This window comes from Somniosus microcephalus, chromosome 12 (assembly GCF_052327205.1).
Source record: "Somniosus microcephalus isolate GS21.2 chromosome 12, FLI_Smic_1.0, whole genome shotgun sequence".
Taxonomy (NCBI): domain Eukaryota; kingdom Metazoa; phylum Chordata; class Chondrichthyes; order Squaliformes; family Somniosidae; genus Somniosus; species Somniosus microcephalus.
In genome coordinates this window covers 65,276,998-65,300,684 of record NC_140998.1, presented here as the reverse complement: position 1 = coordinate 65,300,684, position 23,687 = coordinate 65,276,998, and the positions used below count along the sequence as shown (strand labels likewise).

General features: G+C 44.4%; 1 protein-coding gene across 2 annotated transcripts; it reads left to right on the top strand.

Moving 5' to 3' along the window:
- Positions 1-755: 755 nt before the first annotated feature.
- Positions 756-23,331, top strand: slc25a47b (solute carrier family 25 member 47b). 2 transcript variants are annotated; one of them, XM_086002986.1, is made up of 6 exons: positions 756-1,125; positions 5,433-5,476; positions 5,560-5,631; positions 6,898-7,080; positions 12,888-13,170; positions 20,438-23,331. In XM_086002986.1, the coding sequence occupies exons 1-6, from the start codon at positions 1,089-1,091 to the stop codon at positions 20,722-20,724; spliced, it is 906 nt and encodes a 301-aa protein (XP_085859112.1). In that variant the 5' UTR covers positions 756-1,088; the 3' UTR covers positions 20,725-23,331. The 2 variants fall into 2 exon arrangements, with proteins under 2 accessions (XP_085859112.1, XP_085859113.1); XM_086002987.1 differs by lacking the exon at positions 5,433-5,476 and having other exon boundaries at positions 760-1,125.
- Positions 23,332-23,687: the final 356 nt, after the last annotated feature.

The following is a 23,687-nucleotide window of genomic DNA, read 5'->3' as shown; positions in this document are numbered from 1 at the left end:
CTGCACCGTTATCCCGCGGTCGATAAAACCAGACTGCAGTCCCATCCAACCACAAGTGGTCAGCTGGGAAATGCAGAAAATGTTATTCGAGGCAGGGCCGCGCTTGGCGGGCGGGGGGTCAGTGGAAAGCTGACGCTGGCCCACAAGGAGATGATAGGAGCGGCATTTACACGTCGTCAGTTAAAGTGCTGCGGCTTCCAAACTGATTGAAATGTCTGGGGCTGGTTTTAATATTTGGACCAAAAAAATGAAGCAATAGTTTCGCTAAGGGTTCCTGGAAGAACCGAGGAGTCGCTGCACTGCCCGGAGCTTCACAAAAGTTTACGGTGGAACTTTTTGGGAATGTACCAGTGAAAGGGGCACAGGCGCGGTTTTACCGAGCCGGCCCTGGGAATGGCTGAGCCGAAACACCCAGCGCTCTCGGCCGCGTATATCTTTCCCACAAGAAGCAGCTCTCTCCCTTTCGGTGGATTTTTATAATCTTAATAAAGCGGCCGCTCAGATCAGCAGACGTTAACTTTAACAATGAGGGTTTTTCTCCAAATCCATCTCCCCACCGATAAAGAAAATGGTGTCTATAATTGGTCTTACTGTCCGCTGAAAGCCGCAATCCTCCCGCCTTATTCATGACGGTGCGTCAGGCACCGTTCGGGAGTTTCCGCCATCATTCGGCTATTTCCGCCATTAGGCGACAGTTTCCGCTGTCACTCGGCTATTTCCGCCATTAGTCGACAGATTTCGCCGTCACTCGGCTATTTCTGCCATTAGTCGACAGTTTCCGCCGTCACTCGGCTATTTCCGCCATTAGGCGGCTGTTTCCGCCGTCACTCGGCTATTACCCGATTGTTTACGCCGCCACTTGGCTTTTTCCGCTACAAGACTTGTCACCTGAGCAGCCTCCACTGCAGCGCTAGGGGATTGTTTTTATTTTATTACCGCCATGCTTACAGCTTGTATTACACAACCGAAGCAAACCGGGGTGCTCCTCTTCAGTGAAGGACTCATACTGTCAGCTGTGCTCAAGTTATAGACGCAAAGGTCCATTACACTGCCAGCACCGAGGAGAAGGTGTTGACATTTGGTGCAAAATGCATTTCATTGACTTCTTCGCTGGGTGGTTTGCAGGTAAGAAATGCCCAATCTCTCGTAAAAGTGTTTCAAAGTTAGAGAAGTATTCACAACATTTAGTCTACGCACGGAATTGTTATTTTAAGACGATATACAAAGTTTTAAATTGATATAAACCAGAAAATATTCAAACAGAAAAAGGATTAATGTTCGGGCGATGTCCCTTCAGCTTTGAGAATATGCAGTTTTTAATTCAGCTTTCTAGCAATTTTTACTTTGTAGGTTAAATTTAATATGTTTATAATGTTTAAAATAGTTAAGAAAACGTTTTAATAATGGAGAACCTGAGAACCTATTAGTTTTAAAAACTGATTAACAAGCATGTTGGAATTATGTGCTTGCGATGAGATTTGGGTTTCTTCAGATATCATTGAAACTATTAGAAGGTCATAGTGAGGAGCTGTGGGATATGATTTATGTCTGGTTTTCAAATGCTGTCACACTTCTGAGACAGTTTAAACAATGTTTTTCTTAGTTTGTACAAACCATCCTTTATTATCGGTGCCCTCCTTCCAAGGAGCTGTGTTTGAAGCTGTTCTCCAGGATGGATTTCACAAAGTTCTACATGGAAGGTTATTAATTAAACTCAAAGCTGTGAGGATTTGGGCTAAATCTCGAGAATCAATGAGAAATTGGGTAGTTGTTAGAGGAGTTCTGTCAGGGTGGGAGAAGGCTCTGAGTGGGGTGCCCCAGGGTCAGTATTGGGGCCACTGCTGCTAATTTGCATCAATGACTTACATTGAGACCTTCTGTGGCCAGTGGGCACTGCACGGAATGGATTGTCTTTATAGGTGTGGTTATATGATTTAGTTTTGTTTCTTTTTGTTGAAAGTACATTTTATATTTGAGTTCCTTTTATTAGTTAAAGCGTAAGCTTTCTTTGGAGGTAACGCGCGCGTAGGTACGCCCTGTAACTTTCGAGTGCATACCCGTAAGACGCACAGGAAATGACAGATAGACAGACAGATAGACAGACAGACAGACAGAATGACAGAAGTACCGCTTTATATATATATAGATAGATAGATAGATGCCCTTAAAGGGAGGGGAGGGGCGCGTGTGTAAATTAGGCTCTTATGTTAATGACACTGGGGAAACCCAATGTACTCATAAATTGTTTGAAAAAGGCAGACAGGCATTATGTAATTTTTTTCTGATCTTTAAGGGAAAATTAAAAAAGGCATGCAAACTTCTCAAATTTGTAGAGGATATTAAATGAGAAATGGCAGTGGAATTGCAGGAGGCAGGTCAGAAATGATAGAATAAGTAAGGAAAAATGCATAAGTGGGCAAAACAATTAGATTTAATGCAGACAGTTGTGAAGTATTGCACATAGGAAGGATAAAGTTGAAAGAGACCAACAGTAGAGTACAAGTCTGAGGATGTGCGGGTTAGGTTGATTGGCTATGATAAATTGACCCTTAGTGTTAGGGGGATTAAATACGTGGGGTTACGGGGATAGGGTGGGATATGTGTTGGTGTAGGGGTTACGGGGATCGGGTGGGCTATGTGTCGGTGCAGGCTCGATGGGCCGAAATGGCCTCTATCTGCACTGTGGGGTTTCTGTGATTCTGTGAAGTCATGCTCATGTTTGGTGCTTTGGTCATTAACACACTGAGTACTGTGCCCAGTTCTGGTCACTGAGATAAAAGAGACATTCAGCCTTGTCCTTTAGTGCTTGATCCCTGATGTTGGAGGTGTGAAGTATGAGGAAAGAATGGAGCTTTTAAGTTTTGAGAGGTAATCTTATCTAGGTATATGATAAGTTATATGGGAAAGGTAAATCTGGGCAATTACTTTAAATTGAGAGAGTAGGACAAGGGATATGGCTTCAAACTAGTAAAAGTCAAATTTAGGACTGATATCAGGAAATTCTTCTTTCCACAAAGAGTAATCAATACATGGAATGGATCCTGGATGGAGTAATGGAGTCAAAACTCCTGGAATCATTTAAGAAACAATTGGTTGTGTAATGGGAGGAAATTAGGATCATTCTGGGTGGATCAACTAAGATGGGCCAATTGGTCTTCCTTGGCCTTAATTATTTGTGACCCATTCCCATTGGCCTGAACAAACTCCTGGAAACACCCTGTCTTCGTTGAGTATATTCAAGACAGAGATCAATAGATTTTTGAATATTAAGAGAATCAAGGGATATGGGGATAGTGCAGGAAAGTGGAGATGAGGTAGAAGATCAGCCATGATCTTACTGAATGGCGGAGCAGGCTCGAAGGGCCAAATGGCCTACTCCTGCTCCTATTTCTTATGTTAACTTCTGAAAGATGGTTTTAGCTATCCAAAGGGAAGCATTCCTTATAATTAATACACAGCAACAAAAATAATGTGCTAGTAAGTTAACAAATACAGAAAAATACAAAAATCTGATAACCTGGTGGACTACAATTTGGGAGGGAGGGGGGTTGGAGGTGGAGCGATTGGGGAGAGTTGCCGATCATGTAGCTGGAAGCAGGTTAGCTTGTTGGGCTGGGGGAAACACTCCTGCCCCTCCTGGCCCACAAGCAGTGCTGTAAAGGCATTTACCTTATGGATCCAGCCCTTCTCGCCTCCTTTTACCTACCATGTTTCCTGAGGCCTGGGAAACCCGGCTGAAATGGGTTAAAAATAAAAAGCCTGTAAAAATGGAGGCACGTAGCCTCCGTCAAAGCTTTTACCGACCGATCCGCCTCCTGAGAGCAGATTGGTTGCCCGCCCCTGTCCTGCCTCCATTAAAACCAGAAGTGGGGGGGTTGGATTTGAAATTTTTCAAATTTAATCTCACCTAAGCCAAACCCACTCGTTCTTGGGGGTTAAAATTACCTCCTTTGTCTCTGAACCAGTAATGCAGATTCCTGCATGTGGAACTGATGCATTTTATTTGTTATAAAAAAGACTATTTTAATGTGAATGCCCCTCAATTGGTAAGTAGACTATGGCTCTCGCAACAGTTTAAAATAACTTGTTCTAGTTGAACTCTATCTTACTAAATATCTTACTAAAATATACATAACAGCCTCTAAACATCTACTGCTTAAAATAGAAAAATACTATACAGATCGAAACAAAACAAAACTTGCTGTACAGTTATTTCAATTATATTGTAAATTTTACTTTAAGATAGCATATCATAACTATATTGAAATAATGGCTTACACATTTTTAATGTTTTAGCTGATTTAAACAGACAAATTCATCAGAACTGTTCTAATTTGAGAAATTAAAACACTTGGTAAATGTTTGTGTTCATTAAAGTCAGGGATATCATTGTAATGGAGAATGGTACACTTTTGCATGTTTTACAGCTTGTGCTCACATCAAACACTCCCAGTTCAGCTTTAGTATGGCTAGATCCAGAGTAATGCTTCCCCTATTTATAGTTACATTCTGGTAACTGGAAAATGGTAATGGTTCTGATTCCAGCTGACAGTCAGGTAGTGCGCGGTCAGCTGCTGGAGTGTTTAGCCTACCTGGGCCAGTATGACAGGCTTGGAAGCCACTAAACCTTTGGTACTCAAGCAGCTGTGAGATGGTATAATGAAACATACGAAGTAGAGGCAGAAAACAGGAAAGGTACATTGCACTGCTTATAGTGCAGAAAGTGATGGAACGGTTTTTCATGAAATCACAGAGTTTAAGTCCAAAACTGCTGCTGTTTCATTTGGTAGCCCATTTTCTACTATAAATTTTGTATATAACTGTTCCTCTAATCTTCCACTTCTCCCCTCCTCTCCAAGAATGCACCTTAACCAGTGTTAAACTGTGTTTCACACCAACCATGTTTATCATCTCTCTCTGGGATCAGGGTGAAGATGTAGGCAGTTTTCTGCTGTGTACTTGCATCTCCTTAAAAAATGAGTTGCGTCTGCTTCATCCCACTTTGCTTAAGACCCTAGAGAGGAATTTGATCATAATTCAAAACTAGGTCCCAGAGGTGTGAGAGCAGAATGTGAACTGGGTTAGCTGGGGCTGAATAGAGGAAGCTTTACTCTGCATCTAGCCCTTGCTATACTTGATTCTTTGTTGGATGATGCACTGGGAGCAAAAGGTGGAAAGTGATCCCTTCCCTAGCAGTGACATTGCTCATGAATGAGTGACAGGAAGGTAAGATCAAGTCTGAAGCTACCTTGTGACTGATTCTGCAGTAATAGAAGTGTCTTCATTATAGCGCAATACAGGGCAAAATATAAGTAACATAACTGAGTTAACGCACATACAGTATTAAATTTTTTATAGATTGCAGTAAGGTAACATTTGTAATTGAAATTATGTTTCACATCACTGCTGTAAAATCTACATTGCCACCACAGGTGGACTTACGACTGTTGTGGGATATCCTTTGGATACAATCAAGGTAGTGTATTTATTTGGGTTGCTGCTAGAAATTGCCCATATTTACATACATGACATTGTAGTTAATACCTGTTGTCTCGCCAGGTAAGAATTCAGACACAGAACATGTACAGCGGTGTTTGGCACTGTGTTCGATCAACATATCAGAGAGAAAAGGTAAACCCGAGCTTTTGTCGATTGTGTACAACTTTGTGAAACCATTTTTTTTTGTCTTTATTCCTCAGTTACGGAGTTCTTGGATGTTACTGTGCTTAATTTGAAGACCTGCCAGAAGTTGAGCACTACAGATTCTAGTTATGAAGCATTAATGCAAACCCATCCCCCTTTAAAACCTATTTATTTTTTATAAATTTATAAATGGCGTGGCCTTCAATTTGAGCCAACCATCACTGAATCATTTCCAATGCCAATGCCAGCTGCTGAAATAGCCTGTCGCAGCCTCAAACAATATAAAGCTGTCTGCTCAACTAGAAGGCCAGGTACTGTGCAATAAGGTTTTAAATAATTTTTAACTTCACAAAAAGATGCTTTTAATATTAAATATTTGGAACATAGGACCGGGAGTACACCATTCAGCCCCTCGAGTCTGTTTGACCATTCAATGAGATCATGACTGACCTGTATCCTAACTCCATCCACCTGTCTTGGCTTCGTATCCTTTAATAGCCTTGGCTAGTAAAAGTCTATTGATCTTAAGATTTAAAATGATGAATTACGCGAGCATCTCCTGCTGTTTGTGGGAGAGAGTTCCACACTACTACCACCCTTTGCGTGAAGAAGTGTTTCCTAACTTCTCTCCTGAATGGCCTGGCTCGGATTTTAAGGTCGTGTCCCCTTGTCCTTGACTCCCCCACCAGTGAAAAATGTTTCTCTCTCTCTACCCCACCAATTACTTTCAAAAACCACCAATCAAATCACCCCTTAACCTTCTATATTCTGGGGAATACAAGCCTAGTTTATGGAATCTCTCCTCATTATCTAACCCTTGGAGCCCTGGTAACAATCTGGTGAATCTGCACTGCACTCCTTCCAAGGTCACTATATATCCTTTCTAAGGTGCGATCCCCAGAACTGTACACAATACTTCAGATGTGGTCTAACCAGGGCTTTGTGTAGCTGTAGCATAACTTCCTCCCCTTTTATATTCTAGCCCTCTAGTTATGAAGACTAACATTCATGTGGCTCATTATAGTGCATGTGGAAGAGTGGGGGCCGTGAACTTCAGACTCGGTTATGTGTTGCTGGAAAACATAATCAAATACAAACTGAACCCAATTACAGCTGATTATGAATAGGAGTTGACATGTGGCAAAGTTTAGATCTTGGTAATTGTAATCCAGTTATTTATTTCTTCTATTGTAATATCAGAGTTGCGCAATGAGGAGGGCATCTTCAGTAATGTTTGTTGTGTCTTTTACCCAGGTGTATGGATTTTATAAAGGAATGGCATTGCCTGCTCTATCGGTGTCTGTATGCAGCTCAGTTTGTTTTGGCACATACAGAAATTGTCTCCATTTTTTATGTCAGTTGCGGCATGGTAGCTCGGATAGGAAACCATCCAGACTTGATATTTTCATCGCAGGCTGCTCTGCAGGGACTGCTGAGGTAAGTTATTTGTTATATGATAACTGTCATGTGTTCAGGATATTATCTTGCTTTGGTTATGTTTCAGGCTAAATTAATTAGATCGTTTTGGTTAATTCTGTACCTAATGCATGAATTTGAGGGGGGAAATCATGTCATATATGTGAAACTGACCTATGAAACTTATGACTTATCTTCTGATGAAATATCTAATGTATCCTAACTAGCTAAATTTGGAATGACGTGATATTTGGGGATTTATTTGCAGCACACCCTTTATCTGTGGTCTCACCTAGAAAGAAAGATAATAGGTTTGAATGCAGGTGCTGCCACTACTAGTCTACAGAGTACCAGAAGTTCTCCATATTATTTTAATGTAAAATGTTTTCTGATCACTGATTTAATCATTAAGAGGCTTCACAATTTTGCGAATGTCTGTAAATAGTCGCAAGCCGACCATTGCTTGCGTACAGCAACTTTGGCTCATTGGTCATATTCTCACTTCAGAGTCAGAAGGTCGTGGGTTCAAGGTCCACTGCAGAACTTGAGCACGTAATCGAGACTGACTTTCGGTGCAGTACTGTTATATTCAGGATGGCTCCTGGGCTGGCGGCTCCTTACTGAGCTGCACTTCTCTTCAACTGTATCCTTGGTCATCCATTGCCATCCTCTGTCCTTTCTTTCCCCCAATCTCCTTTCTTCCATTGCTTAAGATACCCTGCCTCTGATAGTGAAGGCATTTCAGCCCAAACTACAAGTTTAAAGCTCCCCCTGCAGAGTCCACTGCCCATCCCCCGGCGTGTCTTTGTTCTCACTGAGCTCTTTCGACTGCCGGAACGCTGCTGAAACTTGACCTCCATCACTGGATTCCCACGAACAGGACCTCGTTGACTACACGGTTTGACTCGGCGGCTGTGGTGCTGCTCTGCTTTTCAGCCACGTCAAGTCTTATGCTGCGGAATTCAAATTGGTTTCCAATCTCCTGGACTTCTCTGGACATCTACATTACATTTCTGCTTTGAACTACACCTGGATTACTCTACGTTTCTGCACTGGATTGCAATGTAAGACTTACCTGTTATGTCTCTATCTCTGCTGCTAAAAGATTTTAACTTTTAAACTGCGGCTGTCTCTGCTGACCTGGTTCTACTGGTTTTTCAGCTCTGCTGGCTTGTAGCTAGCAGCTGCTGCTCCACTTGCTGTCCGGTGACTCGTTCTACTGGTTTTCAGCTTTGCTGTTCACTGGCTTGTGGTTTTACTTTTTCTCCACCGCTTTGATCTACGGTGACCTCCAACGTGCGTCAATTTAGCCATCATCTTTCTGCACCGCTACCGGCTCTCATTCCTACGGCAACAACCTTCATCCTCGAACTCTCTACCCTTCAAATAGCTTCTGGACTTCACTCACCTATTTGGACAGTGGTTTGTCGATGCTCCGTGCCGGCCCCATCCTGCTTACGTTAGCTTTGTCCCTCCATGGGACCTCTGACTTTGACCCTGGTCTCCCTACTATTGTCTCCAACCTATTCCCTGTTACCAAGAAATATGAATTCTATTAATTATTATATTTAAACAGGCCTATGTAACCTTAGCTTTTCCCCGTGTCCATTCGCGTGCGCACTTTGGCTGCCGCTCTGGACCCGAGTCATTCAATACTTTTCTACTTTTCCCCCCCTCTTTTCCTTTTCTCTCTCTCCCCCTCCCTGACCACTCTCCTGTCGTCATGCCTCCTTTCATCTCTCCTCTCTCGGATACTCTGCCCTCCCAAATCCCTACCCCAATCCTTCATTACTCTACGACCTTCCTACTCTCCTGCCACCGTCCCAGGCTTGACTCCCTTTTAGATAAGCCTGCAGCTTCCATCTGTGCCTTTCTTGGCATCCTACGAAGGGCCCATTGAGGCACTCGTCACTGCTGCCTTACAAGCAACAACCCCAACTGTTCCATCCTACTCTCTCGATGACCTTCCTGCCCAGCGCGCCCACTGGGGGCAAATCTTGCCAGTCTCCCTCCCCCCCAGCGCTGACCCTGTGGATGCTGGCAGTGGGTCAGCCATCACCTACCCTCTCCGCACCTCCCTCCAGAATGTCCGTTCACTTGCGAACAAGGCCCTTGCCATCCATGAGCTTATCGTGGATGATTGCAACGACATCATGGCCCTGACGGAAACCTGGTTGAGGGGCGATGACACCTTATCCTTAAATGAAGCCTCCCCACCTGGCTATACCTTCCACCACTTGCCCCGCTCAGACCGCCATCTCTTGTGGCCTCACTACTCTCATTGTGTCAATCGCAGATAAGGCCATCTCTGACTACTTCCTCTTATCGCTCTCCACCCACATCCACCCCCCCCCCCCCCCCCCCACCAACCTTACTTCCTTCTGTGTCCGCCCCTGGAAAAAAAACTCTCCCATCTCTCTTGCAACTGCACTTATCACAGAATCACAGAAACCCCACAGTGCAGATAGAGGCCATTTCGGCCCATCGAGCCTGCACCGACACATATCCCACCCGATCCCCGTAACCCCTACACCAACACATATCCCACCCTATCCCCGTAACCCCACGTATTTAATCCCCCTAACACTAAGGGTCAATTTATCATAGCCAATCAACCTAACCCGCACATCTTTGGACTATGGGAGGAAACCGGAGCACCCGGAGGAAACCCACGCAAACACGGGGAGAATGTGCAAACTCCACACAGACAGTCGCCCGAGGCCGGATTCGAACCCGGGTCCCTGGCGCTGTGAGGCAACAGTGCTAACCACTATGCCACCGTGCTGATGAAATCCCAACTGTCCAGCCTTTGGCCCTCCAGGCACCGTGATATTTCTGCAGCTACCGATCTGCTCAACCACACCATCACCTTTGATGCCCTTTCTCACCCTGACTGCTCCCCCGGTACGGCCCTCATCTTCCTTGCCATAAGTCCAAGGTACGCAGACTTGAACGGATATGGCGGACAACTGGTTTAGCCATTCACTGCCAGATCTCGCTGGACCATAAAGCATTATCGGGTCCTGCTCTCGTCTGCCAAAATTGCTCACTCTTCCAGAATCATTCTGGAATGCAAAGATAAACCCAGCTCCTATTCTCTACTAATAACCGTCTTCTTAAACCCCTCTCCCCTGTCTCCTCCACCCTCACCTCCGACAACAAGTGTGAGGAGCTCATGGACTTCTTTATCTCTAAGATTCAGACCATCTGTTCTGTTGCCTCTGCCACTTCCCTTCCTTCCCCTAGCCCACTGGGCCAAACTTCCTCTAAGGTTTCCCCCTACCCTAGCCCTGAACTCACATCTTTCTTCAGTTTCTCTCCGATCTCCCCTCATGACCTCTCTGCGCTCATCTTGCCTGAGACCCACCTCCTGCTCCCTTGACCCTATTCCCACCAAACTGCTGACCGCCCAACTTCCTTTTCTGGCTCCCATGTTAGCTGACATTGTTAATGGCTCTCTCTCCTCAGGTACTGTCCCCCACTCCCTCAAATCTGCCGTCATCACCCCTCTTCTCAAAAAAAACAAAAAAAACCCTTGACCCCTCCATCCTTGCAAACTAGTGCCCCATCTCCAACCTCCCTTTCCTCTCAAATCCTTGAACGTGTTGTTGCCTCCCAAATCCATGCCCATCTTTCCCGTGATTCCATGTTTGAATCCCTCCAATCAGGTTTCTGCCCTTGCCACAGTACTGAAACGGCTCATCAAATTCACAACTGACATCCTTTGTGACTGTGACGAAGGTAAATTATCCCTCCTCATCCTTCTTGACTTGTCTGCAGTCTTTGACACGGTTGACCACTCCATCCTTCTCCAACGCCTCTCTGCCGTCATCCAGCTGGGTGGGACTGCACTCGCCTTGTTCCATTCTTATCTATCTAATCGTAGCCAGAGAATCACCTGCAACGGCTTCTCTTCCTGCTCCCGCATCGTTACCTCTAGTGTCCCCCAAGGAATCTACCCTTGGCCCTCTCCTATTTCTCATGTTGTCCCTTGGCGGCATCATCCGAAAACACAGCGCCAGTTTCTACATGTACGCTGATGACTCCCAGCTCTACCTCACTACCACTTCTCTCAACCCCTCCACGGTCTCTAAATTGTCCGACATCCAGTCCTGGATGAGCAGAATTTTTCTCCAATTAAATATTGGGAATACTGAAGCCATTGTTTTTGTCCCCTGCCACAAACTCCGTTCCCTAGCCACTGACTCCATCCCTCTCCCTAACATCTGTCTGAGGCTGAACCGCACTGTTCAAAACCTTTGGTATCATATTTGACCCTGAAATTAGCTTCCGAACACACATCCGCAGCATAACTAAGACTGCCTATTTCCACCTCCATAACATCGCCCGTCTCCACCATTGCCTCAGCTCATCCCCTACTCAAACTCTCATCCATGCCTTTGTTACCTCTAGACATGACTGTTCCAACGCACTCCTGGCGGCTGGCCTCACACATTCTACCCTGAGGTCATCCAAAACTCGGCTGATCGTTTCCTAACTCGCACCAAGACCCGTTCACCGTTCACCCATCACCCCTGTGCTCGATGACCTACATTGGCTCCTGGTTAAACAACGACTCAACTTCAAAATTCTGATCCTTGTTTTCAAATCCCTCCACGGCCTCGCCCCTCCCTATCTTCAGCCCCACAACCCCCCCGAGATATCTGCGCTCCTCTAATTCTGGCCTCTTGAGCATCCCTGATTATAATCGCTCAACCATTGGTGGCCGTGCCTTCTGTTGCCTAGGCCCTAAGTGCGCAAATTCCCTGCCTAAACCTGTCCGCCTCACTACCTCTCTTTCCTCCTTTTAAGATGCTTTGACCAAGCTTTTGATCACCTGCCCTAATTTCTCCTTATTTGGCTCGGTGTCAAATTTTCTGTCTTTATAATACTCTTATGAAGCGCCTTGGGATGTTTTACTATGTTAAAGGCGCTATATAAATACAAGTTGTTGTGGTGTGCTGCATTGTCAGAGGTTCTGTCTTTTAGATGAGGTTAAACTGACGCCTGTTCAAGTGGACATAAAACATTCCATTGCACTACTTGAAGAAAATTGAAGTTCTCCCCGTGTCTTGGCCAACATTTATCCCTCAACCAGCAACACCAGAACAGATTAACTGGTCAGTTATTTCAGTGGGGCCTTGCAGTGCACAAATTGGCTACTGTGTATGCCTACATAATAACACTAACTATACGTCAAAAAATAATTCATCGGTTGTGAAGCTCTTTGGGACACGATGAGGACATGAAACGTGCTGTACAAATAGACGATCTATCTTTCTTTTGACTTGCAAGCCAAACATTCCTGGCACCTGTGTCCCATTAAGTTCTATTATTGCATCTGTGGGAAGTACGCTCTAGAAGTCTTGTTTTTTGGAGGGGAGGGCAGAAGAGGTTACCTAATAGAGGGAAACATCATTCTTAACCATGGTATTGTTTACTAATATGTTTTAACATTGAAAGATTACAGGAAGACTATTTATTATATGGTTTTAAGATAGATTGGGGGATTCTCTGCAAATTAAGTGCTGTGTTGGGACTCCACACATAATAAAACTACAAATTATGAACAGATCAATGCATAGCACACAAAAGGCCAGGGCTTAAGTCATTAAAGTTATGGATGGTTCATGTTAACCAATATTTGTAAGTTGATTTGAAAAATACTGGGTTTCTTTAAATAGTGAGAACATTGTCCCTATCCTGGCTTTGTCCTAGAGACTTCATAACTACCACACGGGGCCTCAATTTTTAAAAATAAATTTTTAATCCGACAGACTATCTGTCTTTATATTGTCATTTAAAAGATCTTGTTAATTTTTTTTCAGGCTATGGTGTTTGCTCCTATCGACTTAATCAAGATAAGGCAGCAGAATCAGACACATCCTTATCCGTCATACCAAGGTCCTCTCTCTTGTGACCTGTTATCAAAGCCCAAATACAGAGGCCCAATCCACTGCCTAATAACAGTACTAAAAGAGGAAGGGATTCGGGGATTGTACAGAGGTATTACTGCACTGTGGTTAAGAGATATCCCATGTTTTGGATTATATTTTGTGGCATACTCTGTTTTCACTGAATGGTTAACTCCACAAGGACAACATAAACCAGGTATTTACAAATTTTGAACCATTTTAAATGTCTGTTTAACAGATGTTTATACTGACTGGCTTAACTCTAATTTTAAGATTGTGTCCCCTTGTTCTGGATTTCCCCACCAGAAGAAATAGTTTCTCTGTATTTACTCTATCAAATTATTTTTATTATTTTAACCACCCTGCGCCTTGACTGTACATTTATTTAAAAAAAAAAAAAAAAAAAATTAATTCTTTGGATATGGGTGTCGCTAGCAAAGCCTGCATTTATTTTCATCCCTATATAACGGCACTCGCAGGTAATTGGGAACAGACACAATGGGGGGAATTTTAACCTCAAAGGTGGATTTGGGACAGGCGGGAAGTAAAAATGTAAAAAATCTCAAACCAGAACTTCACCCACCTACATCTGGTTTTAAGGGAGGCGGGCTGGGTGACCAACCCGCTCCCAGGAAGTAGGACACTTATTTAAATATTTTAATGAGGCTGCGTGCCTCAGATTATTTTCTCTGTTCCAGCTTTGCCGCTGGCCGACCAGGTTTCCTGGGCCTCTGGAAACCCGGCAGCTAAAGGGAGGTGAGGACTGGTGCCTGGAAGAGGTAAAGTGCTTTTCCAGCACTGCTTGTGGGCCAAGAGGAGCAGGAGTGCTTCACCTCCCCCCCCCCCCCCCCACCCCTCCCGGGACCACCAGGCAAACCTCCCCCGCAATCCAGTGCCCTCCCGATGTCCTCCACGGCCAGCGATCTCTTCCCAGCATGTCCTCCACGGGATCCCCGTGATCTTCTCCCTTCCTCCCCCCATCTCTCTGGCCCCTTCACCGATCTCTCCCTCCCTCCTCTCTGCTCCCCGGCTGTGGCCTGGTGCCGAAGGCCCAACTGCCTGACAGCCAGCCTCTCAATCGGGCTGACGGCGGCCGGGAAACGGAGTCAAATAATGGTTATCGGGTGACCTGAGGGAAAACAATTCTTCCAGGTTTCCTGACCGCAAAACTGCCTTCCCAGTTAATATCAGGGCCAATAGGTTCACTATTGCATGACTGGGAACATATATTATCTTTACTAATATGTTGATATGCCACTGCCAGTGAGGTTAAAAAAAACACCTGTGTTGGCATCAAATTTTGAAAATAATCCACATCTAAATATGTGTTATCATAGAAATTTATGGCACAGAAGGAGACCATGCAGTTATATTTCAAATATCTGACCACCACTTTAGAGAAAATAGATTTCTAAATTGTTGAGCAAGAAGCTTACATTCCTTCTCCCTTTTGCTTTGTACTGTTGCCAATGCCTATTGCTAGCAATTCAGCGCTTCAAATTGGAAGTGTAATAATATTTTGAATGTGACTTGTGGGATGACAATTGGTTAAAATTAACCTCCAAAATAAACATTAATTTTAAAAAGTGGAAATAATGGGATATATCATTGTCATGGCTCAGTGGGTACGGTAGCATAGTGGTTACGTTACTGGACTAGTAATCCAGAGGCCTGGACTAATAATCCGGAGAGTTGAGTTTAAATCCCACCATGGAGGAATTTAAATTCAGTTAATTAAATAAATCTGGAGTAAAAAGCTAGTATCTGTAATGTTGACCATGAAACTACCAGATTGTTGTAAAAATGCATCTGGCTCACTAATGTCCTTTTAGGGAAGGAAATCTACTGTCCTTGCCTGGTCTGGCCTATATGTGACTCCAGACCAACAACAATATGGTTGAGTCTTAACTGCCCTCAAATGGCCTAGCAAGCCACTCTGTTACATCAAAAAAAACTGCTACGATGGACTGCAGCGGTTCAAGAAGGTGGCTCACCACCATTTTCTCAAGGGCAATAAATGCTGGCCTTGCCAGCGTTGCCCACATCCCGTGAATGAATAAAAGTTTCAGCTTGGCACATTTGGTAGCACTTTTGCCTGTGAGTCAGAAGACTTGAATGTATATGGTAGACATATATAAAGGACACTGACTTGAGCTGTCCCAGCACCAGACCTGGTTGGACCATATCGAGTGCTATCGGGGCTCCTTTTCCTTTTCCAAAACTGCCTATTACTCCAGGATCACCTTGGAGAGCAAATATAACCCCCGGCTTCTTTTCTCCAGTACCAACCATCTCCTTTAAAACCCTCTCCCTGCCCCATCTACCCTCCCCTTCACCAACACCTTCGAGGAGCTTGTGGATTTCTTTGTCACGAACATTGAGACTGTCCTTTCAACTGCCTCTGCTGCTTCCTTTGTTCCCTCCTCTCCTCTCTAGTTCCTCTCCTATATCCCCTCACGACCTCTCTGAGGTTATCTTATCCACGAGATCCACCTCCTGCTCTCTTGACCCCATTCCCAATAAGGAACTGACCACCGAACTTCCCTCGTGTGATAGCAAAATACTGCAGATGCTGGAAATCCGAAATAACAACAGAAAATGCTGGAAAAACTCAGCAGGCCAGGCAACATCCGTGGAGAGAAAAAAGTCAACATTTCGGGTGAAAACCCCTTTGTCAAGACTAAAGAAGCACAGGAAATGAAATGGATTAAGAGGCCAGGCGGGGAGAGAACAAAAGAGAAGAGACATTAAGAGGTATTCAAATCGAGACGAGATGGTGATGGGACTAGTGGAGACAAAAGATGGCTCTAGATTAGGTGTGAAATGCGCTGGCAGAATGGGAGACAGCTGCTATGTGGGGGAGAGAGGAAAAAAAAAAGAAAGGGGAGGGGGTGGGGTGGGGGGGAGGCCAAAACAAAGGTGTGGATAAAAAATATAAGTAAAAATGTAATAGGGGCCGAGGTTATGATCTGAAATTGTTGAACTCGATATTGGCCCAGAAATTCCAGAACGGGGCTTGCAGTGCGTGCAAGCCCCGTATTTGCACTTACCCCGCGCTCGTGCCGATCAGCTTCTGGGACGCCTGAACTTGCAGAAATAGAAAGCACATTCCCGGGCAGCGTATGACGTCACGCCGCCCAGGAGTGCAGCCAGCGCAAAGCCAGGAGCGTGCAGTGTAAGTGAGACACGCCCCTTGAGGTCTCAGTTTCACTGGACATGCCCCCAATGTTTCTGTCAAGCTACTAAGGATTTTTACATGCAAAGCAGCAGTTTAAATAGGTTTTTGGAAGTTTTTTGAAGATTTTGGTAACTTTTATAAACTTTTTAAAATGTTTACATTATTTTGAGTAATCTGAAGTTTTAAAGAGAATTAAAGCAATTTAAAGACTTTTAAAAGCCCTAAAAGAATTTTTTAAATTCCATTTATTTATTTAGCAATGTCGTCGTCATACGTGTCTTCACACTGTTCCCTTTGGGGAACTGTATGAAGTGGTGGAAGGATTTATGGCCATGATTAACGCTCATTCCGTGACCGTAACCATCTTTGAACCAGCCATTAGGGCGGTTAGTCCTATGGCGGGAGGGTTTTACGGGCTCCCACAAGCTATACAAGGAGGGGGGGCCACCCACACCCACGGACGCAAATATCCCACTGGATGTCAACCCAGAATTTAGAGCCGGAGCTCCGACTCCACTTGCCGGGACTGTCTGGAGCGGGGTTTGAAACCCTACCCTGATCTGGCCCAGCGCGGGGATCCTACCGCTATGACAGAGGCCCAATCCAATTAGCAACGTGAAATGGCAGCATAGGGCTCCAGTCACGGGGAGGGAAAAGGCGCAGGAAACGTATGGATGTCACCTTTTGTGCGGAGTGGGCCTTTTGCGTAGCAGTAAGCATCCCCGCCGCTGGGCCAGAAGGAGTAGGGTTTTGAACCCCACTCCAGACAGTCCCGGCAAGTGGAGTCGGAGCTCCAACTTTAAATTCTGGGTGGACATCCAGCGGGATGCTTGCGTCCGTGGGTGTTGGTGGCCCCCCCCCCCTCCCCTCAGATGGGTTGTGGGAGCCCGTAAAACCCGCCCGCCATAGGACTAACCACCCTAATGGCTGGTTCAAAGATGGTTACGGTCACGGAATGAGCGTTAATCACGGCCATAAATCCTTCCACCACTTCATACAGTTCCCCAAAGGGAACAGTGTGAGGATACGTACGATGATGACCTCTTGCGCAATGCACCTCCTTGGACCCTCAGTCGCAGATGCGAGGGGGCAAGTTGTGCAATTGTTAAATTTTTTATTTTATTGACATGTAAAATGTTGGCCCAGTAATTCCCTTCCAAATGCGCGAGTACGGTCGGGGTACTTACGCATCTGGCCGGATGAAATGCCGGTTTTCAGCATGCACAGTGCATGTGGGGAAAACCGGCATTTCCTGTCCTCTGAACGAAGGGGTTCAGAGGCAGAACGCGTGCGACTGCACAGGCAGCGCGTGCGCAGTATAATTCGCCGCTTTCAGTGAGGTCCAGTCATTACAACTTGCACATGAAAAAAGCATGGGTACAGTTGCTCCAGAGGCTGCGGAGGAAGATATTTCTTATCGTGGAGCTTCTGAAAGTATGTATGTCTGTATATATTCCTTTGCGTGTTATGTATATATTCCTTTACTTATGTGTATGAATGTATTATTTAATTATGACTTTCAGAGAAAGTAACTTATTGGAAAATCATAATTAAAAACATACATTCATACACATTAGTAAAGGAATATAAAACATACATACATATACGTAAAGGAATATATGTGGACATACATACATAACTCATTCTCACATTCCATTCACACAGCCACAATTGCTCCTTCTACCTACCGTTCTGAAAACCCGTTTATAAAAAAAAAAAAAAAATTAAAGTTTAAAACTTAGTTAAAATTTCTTAAAATAACTTCCCTCCCTTTCCCAAACCTAAATATTGCATTTCATAAGCTCCTCCATAAAATATATCTCCTTCCCCAGCCAATGAACAACTTTACACTTGCTTTTTTCAAGTGCAAGTTCTAGGGACTTACCCTCACTGAATCCATCAGTGAAATCTACAAAGTTCACTGCGCAAGCGCTGCCTGTGCAGTCGCACGCGCTGTGAATAGACCTCTGGTCTGGAAATGCCGGCGTTCCCCGCATGCGCTGTTCCTGCTGAACGCTGGCATTTCCAACGGCCAGATGCGTGAGTAACCCGACCGTACTCACGCTTCTGGCCTGGAATTTCTGGCCCATTGAGTCCGGAAGGCTGTGAAGTGCGGAACACCTCCGTTCAGTCCGTAAGGGGGACCCCGACCTTCTGGTCGCCTGTCATTTTAATTCACCGCCCCATTCCCACTCGGACCTCGCCGTCCTCGGCCTCTTGCATTGTTCCACGGAAGCTCACCGTAAACTTGAGGAACAGCACCTCATCTTCCGATTAGGCACTTTACAGCCTTCCGGACTCCATATCGAGTTCAACAGTTTCAGATCATAACCTCAGCCCCTATTACATTTTTACTTATTTTTTATCCACAGCTTTGTTTTGTGCCCTCCCCCCCCCCCCCCTTTTTTTCTCTCCCACATGGCAGCTGTCTCCCATTCTGCCAGCGCATTTCACACCTAATCTAGAGCCGTCTTTTGTCTCCACTAGTCCGATCACCATCTCGTCTCGTTTTGAATACCTCTTAATGTCTCTTCACTTCTCTCTTGTTCTCTCCCAGCCTGGCCTCTTAATCCATTTCATTTCCTGTGCTTCCTTAGTCTTGGCAAAGGGGTTTTCACCCGAAACGTTGACTCTATTTTCTCTCCACGGATGTTGCCTGGCCTGCTGAGTTTTTCCAGCATTTTCTGTTGTTATTTCACCCAACTTCCCTTCCTGACCCCCCCCCTACTAGCTGATACTGTAAATGTTCACTCTCCTTTCTCGCATACCATCTCCGTTTCAAAACAGCTGTCACCTACCCTCTCCTCAAAAACCCACCCCTGACCCCTCTGTCCTTGCAAACTACCACCTCCATCTCCAACCTCTCATTCATTCCTTTCCAAAATCCTTGAACGTGTCATCGCATCCCAAATTCGTGCCCATCTTTCCTGCAACTCCATGTCTGAATCTCTTCACTCAGGTTTGCTGGTACAGAATGAAACGGCACTAATCGAAGTCCTAAATTACATCCTCAGTGACTGTGACACTGCATTTTCCCTTCTCGTCTTCCTCAACCTCGCCTTTGATGTAGTCGACCACACTGTCCTCCTCCAATGCGCCTCCCTGTTGTCCAGCTCAGTGAGACTGTCCTTGCTTGGTTCCATCTTTACCTATCCAATCATAGCCAGTGTATCTTCAGCAATTGATTTTCTTCCGTCCCATGCACCATTATCTATGAAGTTCCCAAAGATATACCCATGGCTTCTTCCTCTTCCTCCACAACAGGCTGCCCCTTGGTGAAATCATCTGAAAACATTTGGTCAGCTTCCACATGCATGCTGAAGATGCCCAGATCTACCTATCCAGCACCTCTCTCAACCACTCCACTGCCTCTGTGTTGTCAGAGCTTTCATCCGACATCCAGTCTTGAATAAACCACAATTTCCTCCAGTAAAACATTAGGAAGACCGAAGCTATCATCTTTGGTCCACGTCGCAAACTCTATCCTTGTCACTGAATTCGTCCCTCCTTGATCATTGTCTCAGGTCTGATTCAACCCCAAGCTGAGCTTCCGCCTCATACTCTCCATCATAAAGACTGCCTACTTCCACCATCGTAATATCACCCGCCTCTGCCCCACCGCAACCCATCTGCCACTGAAACTCTCATCCATGCATTTGTCACCTCCAGACTTGACTACGCTAATGCTGTCCTGGCCAGCCTCCCATCCTCCACGCTCTAAGCTTCAGCTCACAAAACTCTGCTGCCCGTACCCTATCCCATGCCAAATCACACTCGCCCATCACTCCTGTCCTTGCTGATCTGCATTGGCTTCTGGTCACCCAGTTCCTGCAATTTTAAAATCCTCATCCTTGTGTTTAATATCCCTTCATGACTTTTTAAAATCTCTGTAACCAATACCAGCCCTACCATTTCCCCCCCCCCCCAACCCCTTTTTAAAAAAAAAACAAAAACAAAAAAAACATTTTTCATCCAACTCTGGCCTCCTTTGTATCCCCTTTCCCACCACCCCACCATTAGTGGCCATGCCTTAAGCCATTCAGACTCTCCTTAAAACTCTGACCAACCCTCCTAATTTCTCCATCTTTAGCTCTGCATCTGATTACACTTCTGTGAAGTGCCTTGGGACTTTCTATGCTAAAAGCTCTATACAATTGTAAGTTGTTGTGGTCTTTTAGAATGTTTACAAACAGGCTTGCATTAAGTGGGGTAATAAAAATATGGAGAAATAGTTTTACATGTTGAACATATTTTGAATTAATAAAAGCTTTTCTTTCCTCATCAGATTGGTCATCCATGTTGTTGGCTGGTGGATGCTCTGGGATGACTTACTGGGCATTGGCAACTCCAATGGATGTCATGAAATCCCGAATGCAGATGGATGGCATGGGACAGCAGAGATATAGTGGTGTACTGAATTGTATTAGTGAAAGTTTCAGACAGGAGGGGATGAGAGTTTTCTTCAAGGGCTTGAGCTTGAACTGTGTTCGTGCATTTCCTGTTAATGGACTGACATTTGTAATTTATGAAACTGTGCTGGCATTGCTCATAAAAATAAACTTGAAGGATTAGTGCAGCGCAAGAACCTCTGAAGGCAAAACTTACATATGTGGCTTCATGGACTTGAATGAAAATATTTAAATGGGTAAGTGGCTGAATGTGGAATATCTAGTAGTTAATAATCTCTGAATCTCAGTTGCAACTTTGTGAATTTCGTTTTCTGAAACCAGTTCATGAATTTTGGGACCTTTATCTTTTTTATACATAACTTTCATTTGTATAAAAGGTACTGACATTGTCAAAGCCTTTAAGGGCAATGTATCCATATAAATGTTCATTCTATATATAGAATAATGGATACCTTGTTATATGGCTATTGTTTAAGGACACGACTGCTGCTTTCTGCGCAGCTTCCGGTCGTTGGCAGAAGTCACTCTGATTGTGGACACAGTATCCTAAAACTACAAAAGTGATGACTGAACCCCTTGTTATCTGTTTTCTTTTATTTTTGGTTTAATTTGTGAATTCTTGCTGCTGAAAGCTGATGGTGCATATTATTTCCTTGATCTGTGTGAATATTCACAAGTGTTTCAATGTTTAGTCATAAGGGTACGGTAGCATAGTGGTTATGTTACTGGAATAGTAATCCAGAGGCCTGGACTAACGATCCAGAGGCATGAGTTCAAATCCCACCACGGCAGCTGTGGAATTTAAATTAGGTTATTTAAATAAATCTGGAATTAAAAAGCCAGGGTCAGATGGTGACCATGAAACTATCGGATTGTTGTAAAAACCCATCTGGTTCACTCATGTCCTTTAGGGAAGGAAATCCGCCGTCCTTACCCGGTCCAGCCTATGTGACTCCTGACCCACAGTAATGTGGTTGACTCTTAACTGCCCTCCTGAAATAGCCTAACAAGCCACTCAGTTGTACCAAACCGCTCACCCCAACTGCCTGATAACATATATAGCACTATTTGAAGAAGAGCGGGGAGTTTTTTGGAGGATGTAACTGGTAGAATAGATAAGGGAGAACCAGTGGATGTGGTGTATTTGGACTTTCAGAAGGCTTTCGATAAGGTCCCGCATAAGAGATTAGCATGCAAAGTTAAAGCACATGGGATTGGGGGTAAGGTACTGTCTTGGATAGAGAACTGGTTGGCAGACAGGAAGCAAAGGGTTGGAATAAACGGGTCTTTTTCCGAGTGGCAGGCAGTGACTAGTGGGGTACCGCAGGGATCGGTGCTAGGACCCCAGCTATTCGCAATATATATAAATGATCTAGATGAGGGAACTAGATGTAATATCTCTCCAAATTTGCAGACGACACAAAGCTGGAGGGGGGGGGGGGGAATGATTTGGACAGGTTGGGTGATTGGGCAGATGCAATATAACGTGGATAAATGTGAGGTTATCCACTTCGGTGGCAAAAACGGGAAGACAGATTATTATCTGAATGGCAATAGATTGGGAAAAGGGGAAGTGCAACGAGACCTGGGTGTCCTTGTGCACCAGTCGCTAAAGGTAAGCATGCAGGTGTTTCCTTAGGCGGTTAAGAAGGCAAATACTATATTGGCCTTCATAGCGAGAGGGTTCGAGTACAGGAGCAAGGATGTCTTGCTGCAGTTGTACAGGGCCTTGGTGAGACCACACCTTGAGTATTGTGTGCAGTTTTGGTCGCCATATCTGAGGAAGGATGTTCTTGCCATGGAGAGAGTGCAGCGAAGATTCACCAGACTGATGCCTGGGATGGCAAGAATGACGTATGAAGAGAGATTGGGTTGCTTAGGCTTATATTCGCTAGAGTTTAGAAGAATGAGAGGGGATCCCATTGAAACTTATAAAATTCTAACAGGACTAGACAGATTGATGCAGGAAGGCTGTTCCCGATGGTGGGGGAGTCCAGAACCAGGGGTCACCGTCTAAGGATAAGGGGTAGGCCATTTAGGACTGAGATGAGGAATTTCTTCACCCAGAGAGTAGTGAACCTGTGGAATTCTCTACCACAGAAGGCAGTTGAGGCCAATTCATTAAATATATTCAAGAAGGAGATATATTTCTTGAGGCTAAAGGGATCAAGGGATATGGGGAGAAAGCAGGGACAGGGTACTGAATTTGGATGATCAGCCATGATCTCATTAAATAGCAGAACAGGCTCGAGGGGCCGAATGGCCTACTCCTGCTCCTATCTTCTATGTTTGAGTTTTCCTATTGTCCTCCAATATTCATCCTTTAGCCAACATAACAAATAAATTGGTCCTTTTATTTCAATTGCAGTTTGTTGAATCGTACTGTGTACAAATTGGCTGCTATATTTGTTTGCAAAACAACAGTGACTACACTTTAAAAGTAATTAATTGCCAGTGAAGTGCATTTTTACATCCCTGAGGATGTAAAAAGCACTATTATAAATGTTTGTTACTGGCTTGTAAAGTCAAGGATGCGTCTACAGAAGCTAAACTAAAGAGTAAAACTGTAATTTGGATTTTTTGTTAGTTTTCTACAATGTAAATTTATAATATATTTTGTGCTGTTTTTCAATGACTATGTTGGTTTCATAATTTGAAATGACATTTCTGAAAAGGAGCTCATTTTTTGCATACTTATATAAATAACATTTTTGTGTTGATTCAAAACATTGTTTGGCATCAGATTATGAATAAAAATAGCCTTATCAGGTACAGTATTTTCTCCATTATGCTTTTATTCTGTACTTCATGTTATTTGTGCAATGTTTCACAAAAATACAATTTTAATATGGTTAATGAAAATGTTATCAAGAATCAAACAGGCAGTGCAAAAAGTGTATGCATATAAAGTATATAAATTCATAGAATCATAGAATGGTTACAGCACAGAAGGAGACCATTCGGCCCATCGAGCCCGTGCCGGCTCTGCAAGAGCACTTCAGCTAGTCTCACTCCCCTGCCCTTTCCCCGTAGCCCTGCAATTTTTTTTCCTTCAGGTACTTATCCAATTTCCTTTTGAAAGCCACGATTGAGACTACCTCCACCACCCTTTCAGGCGGTGCATTC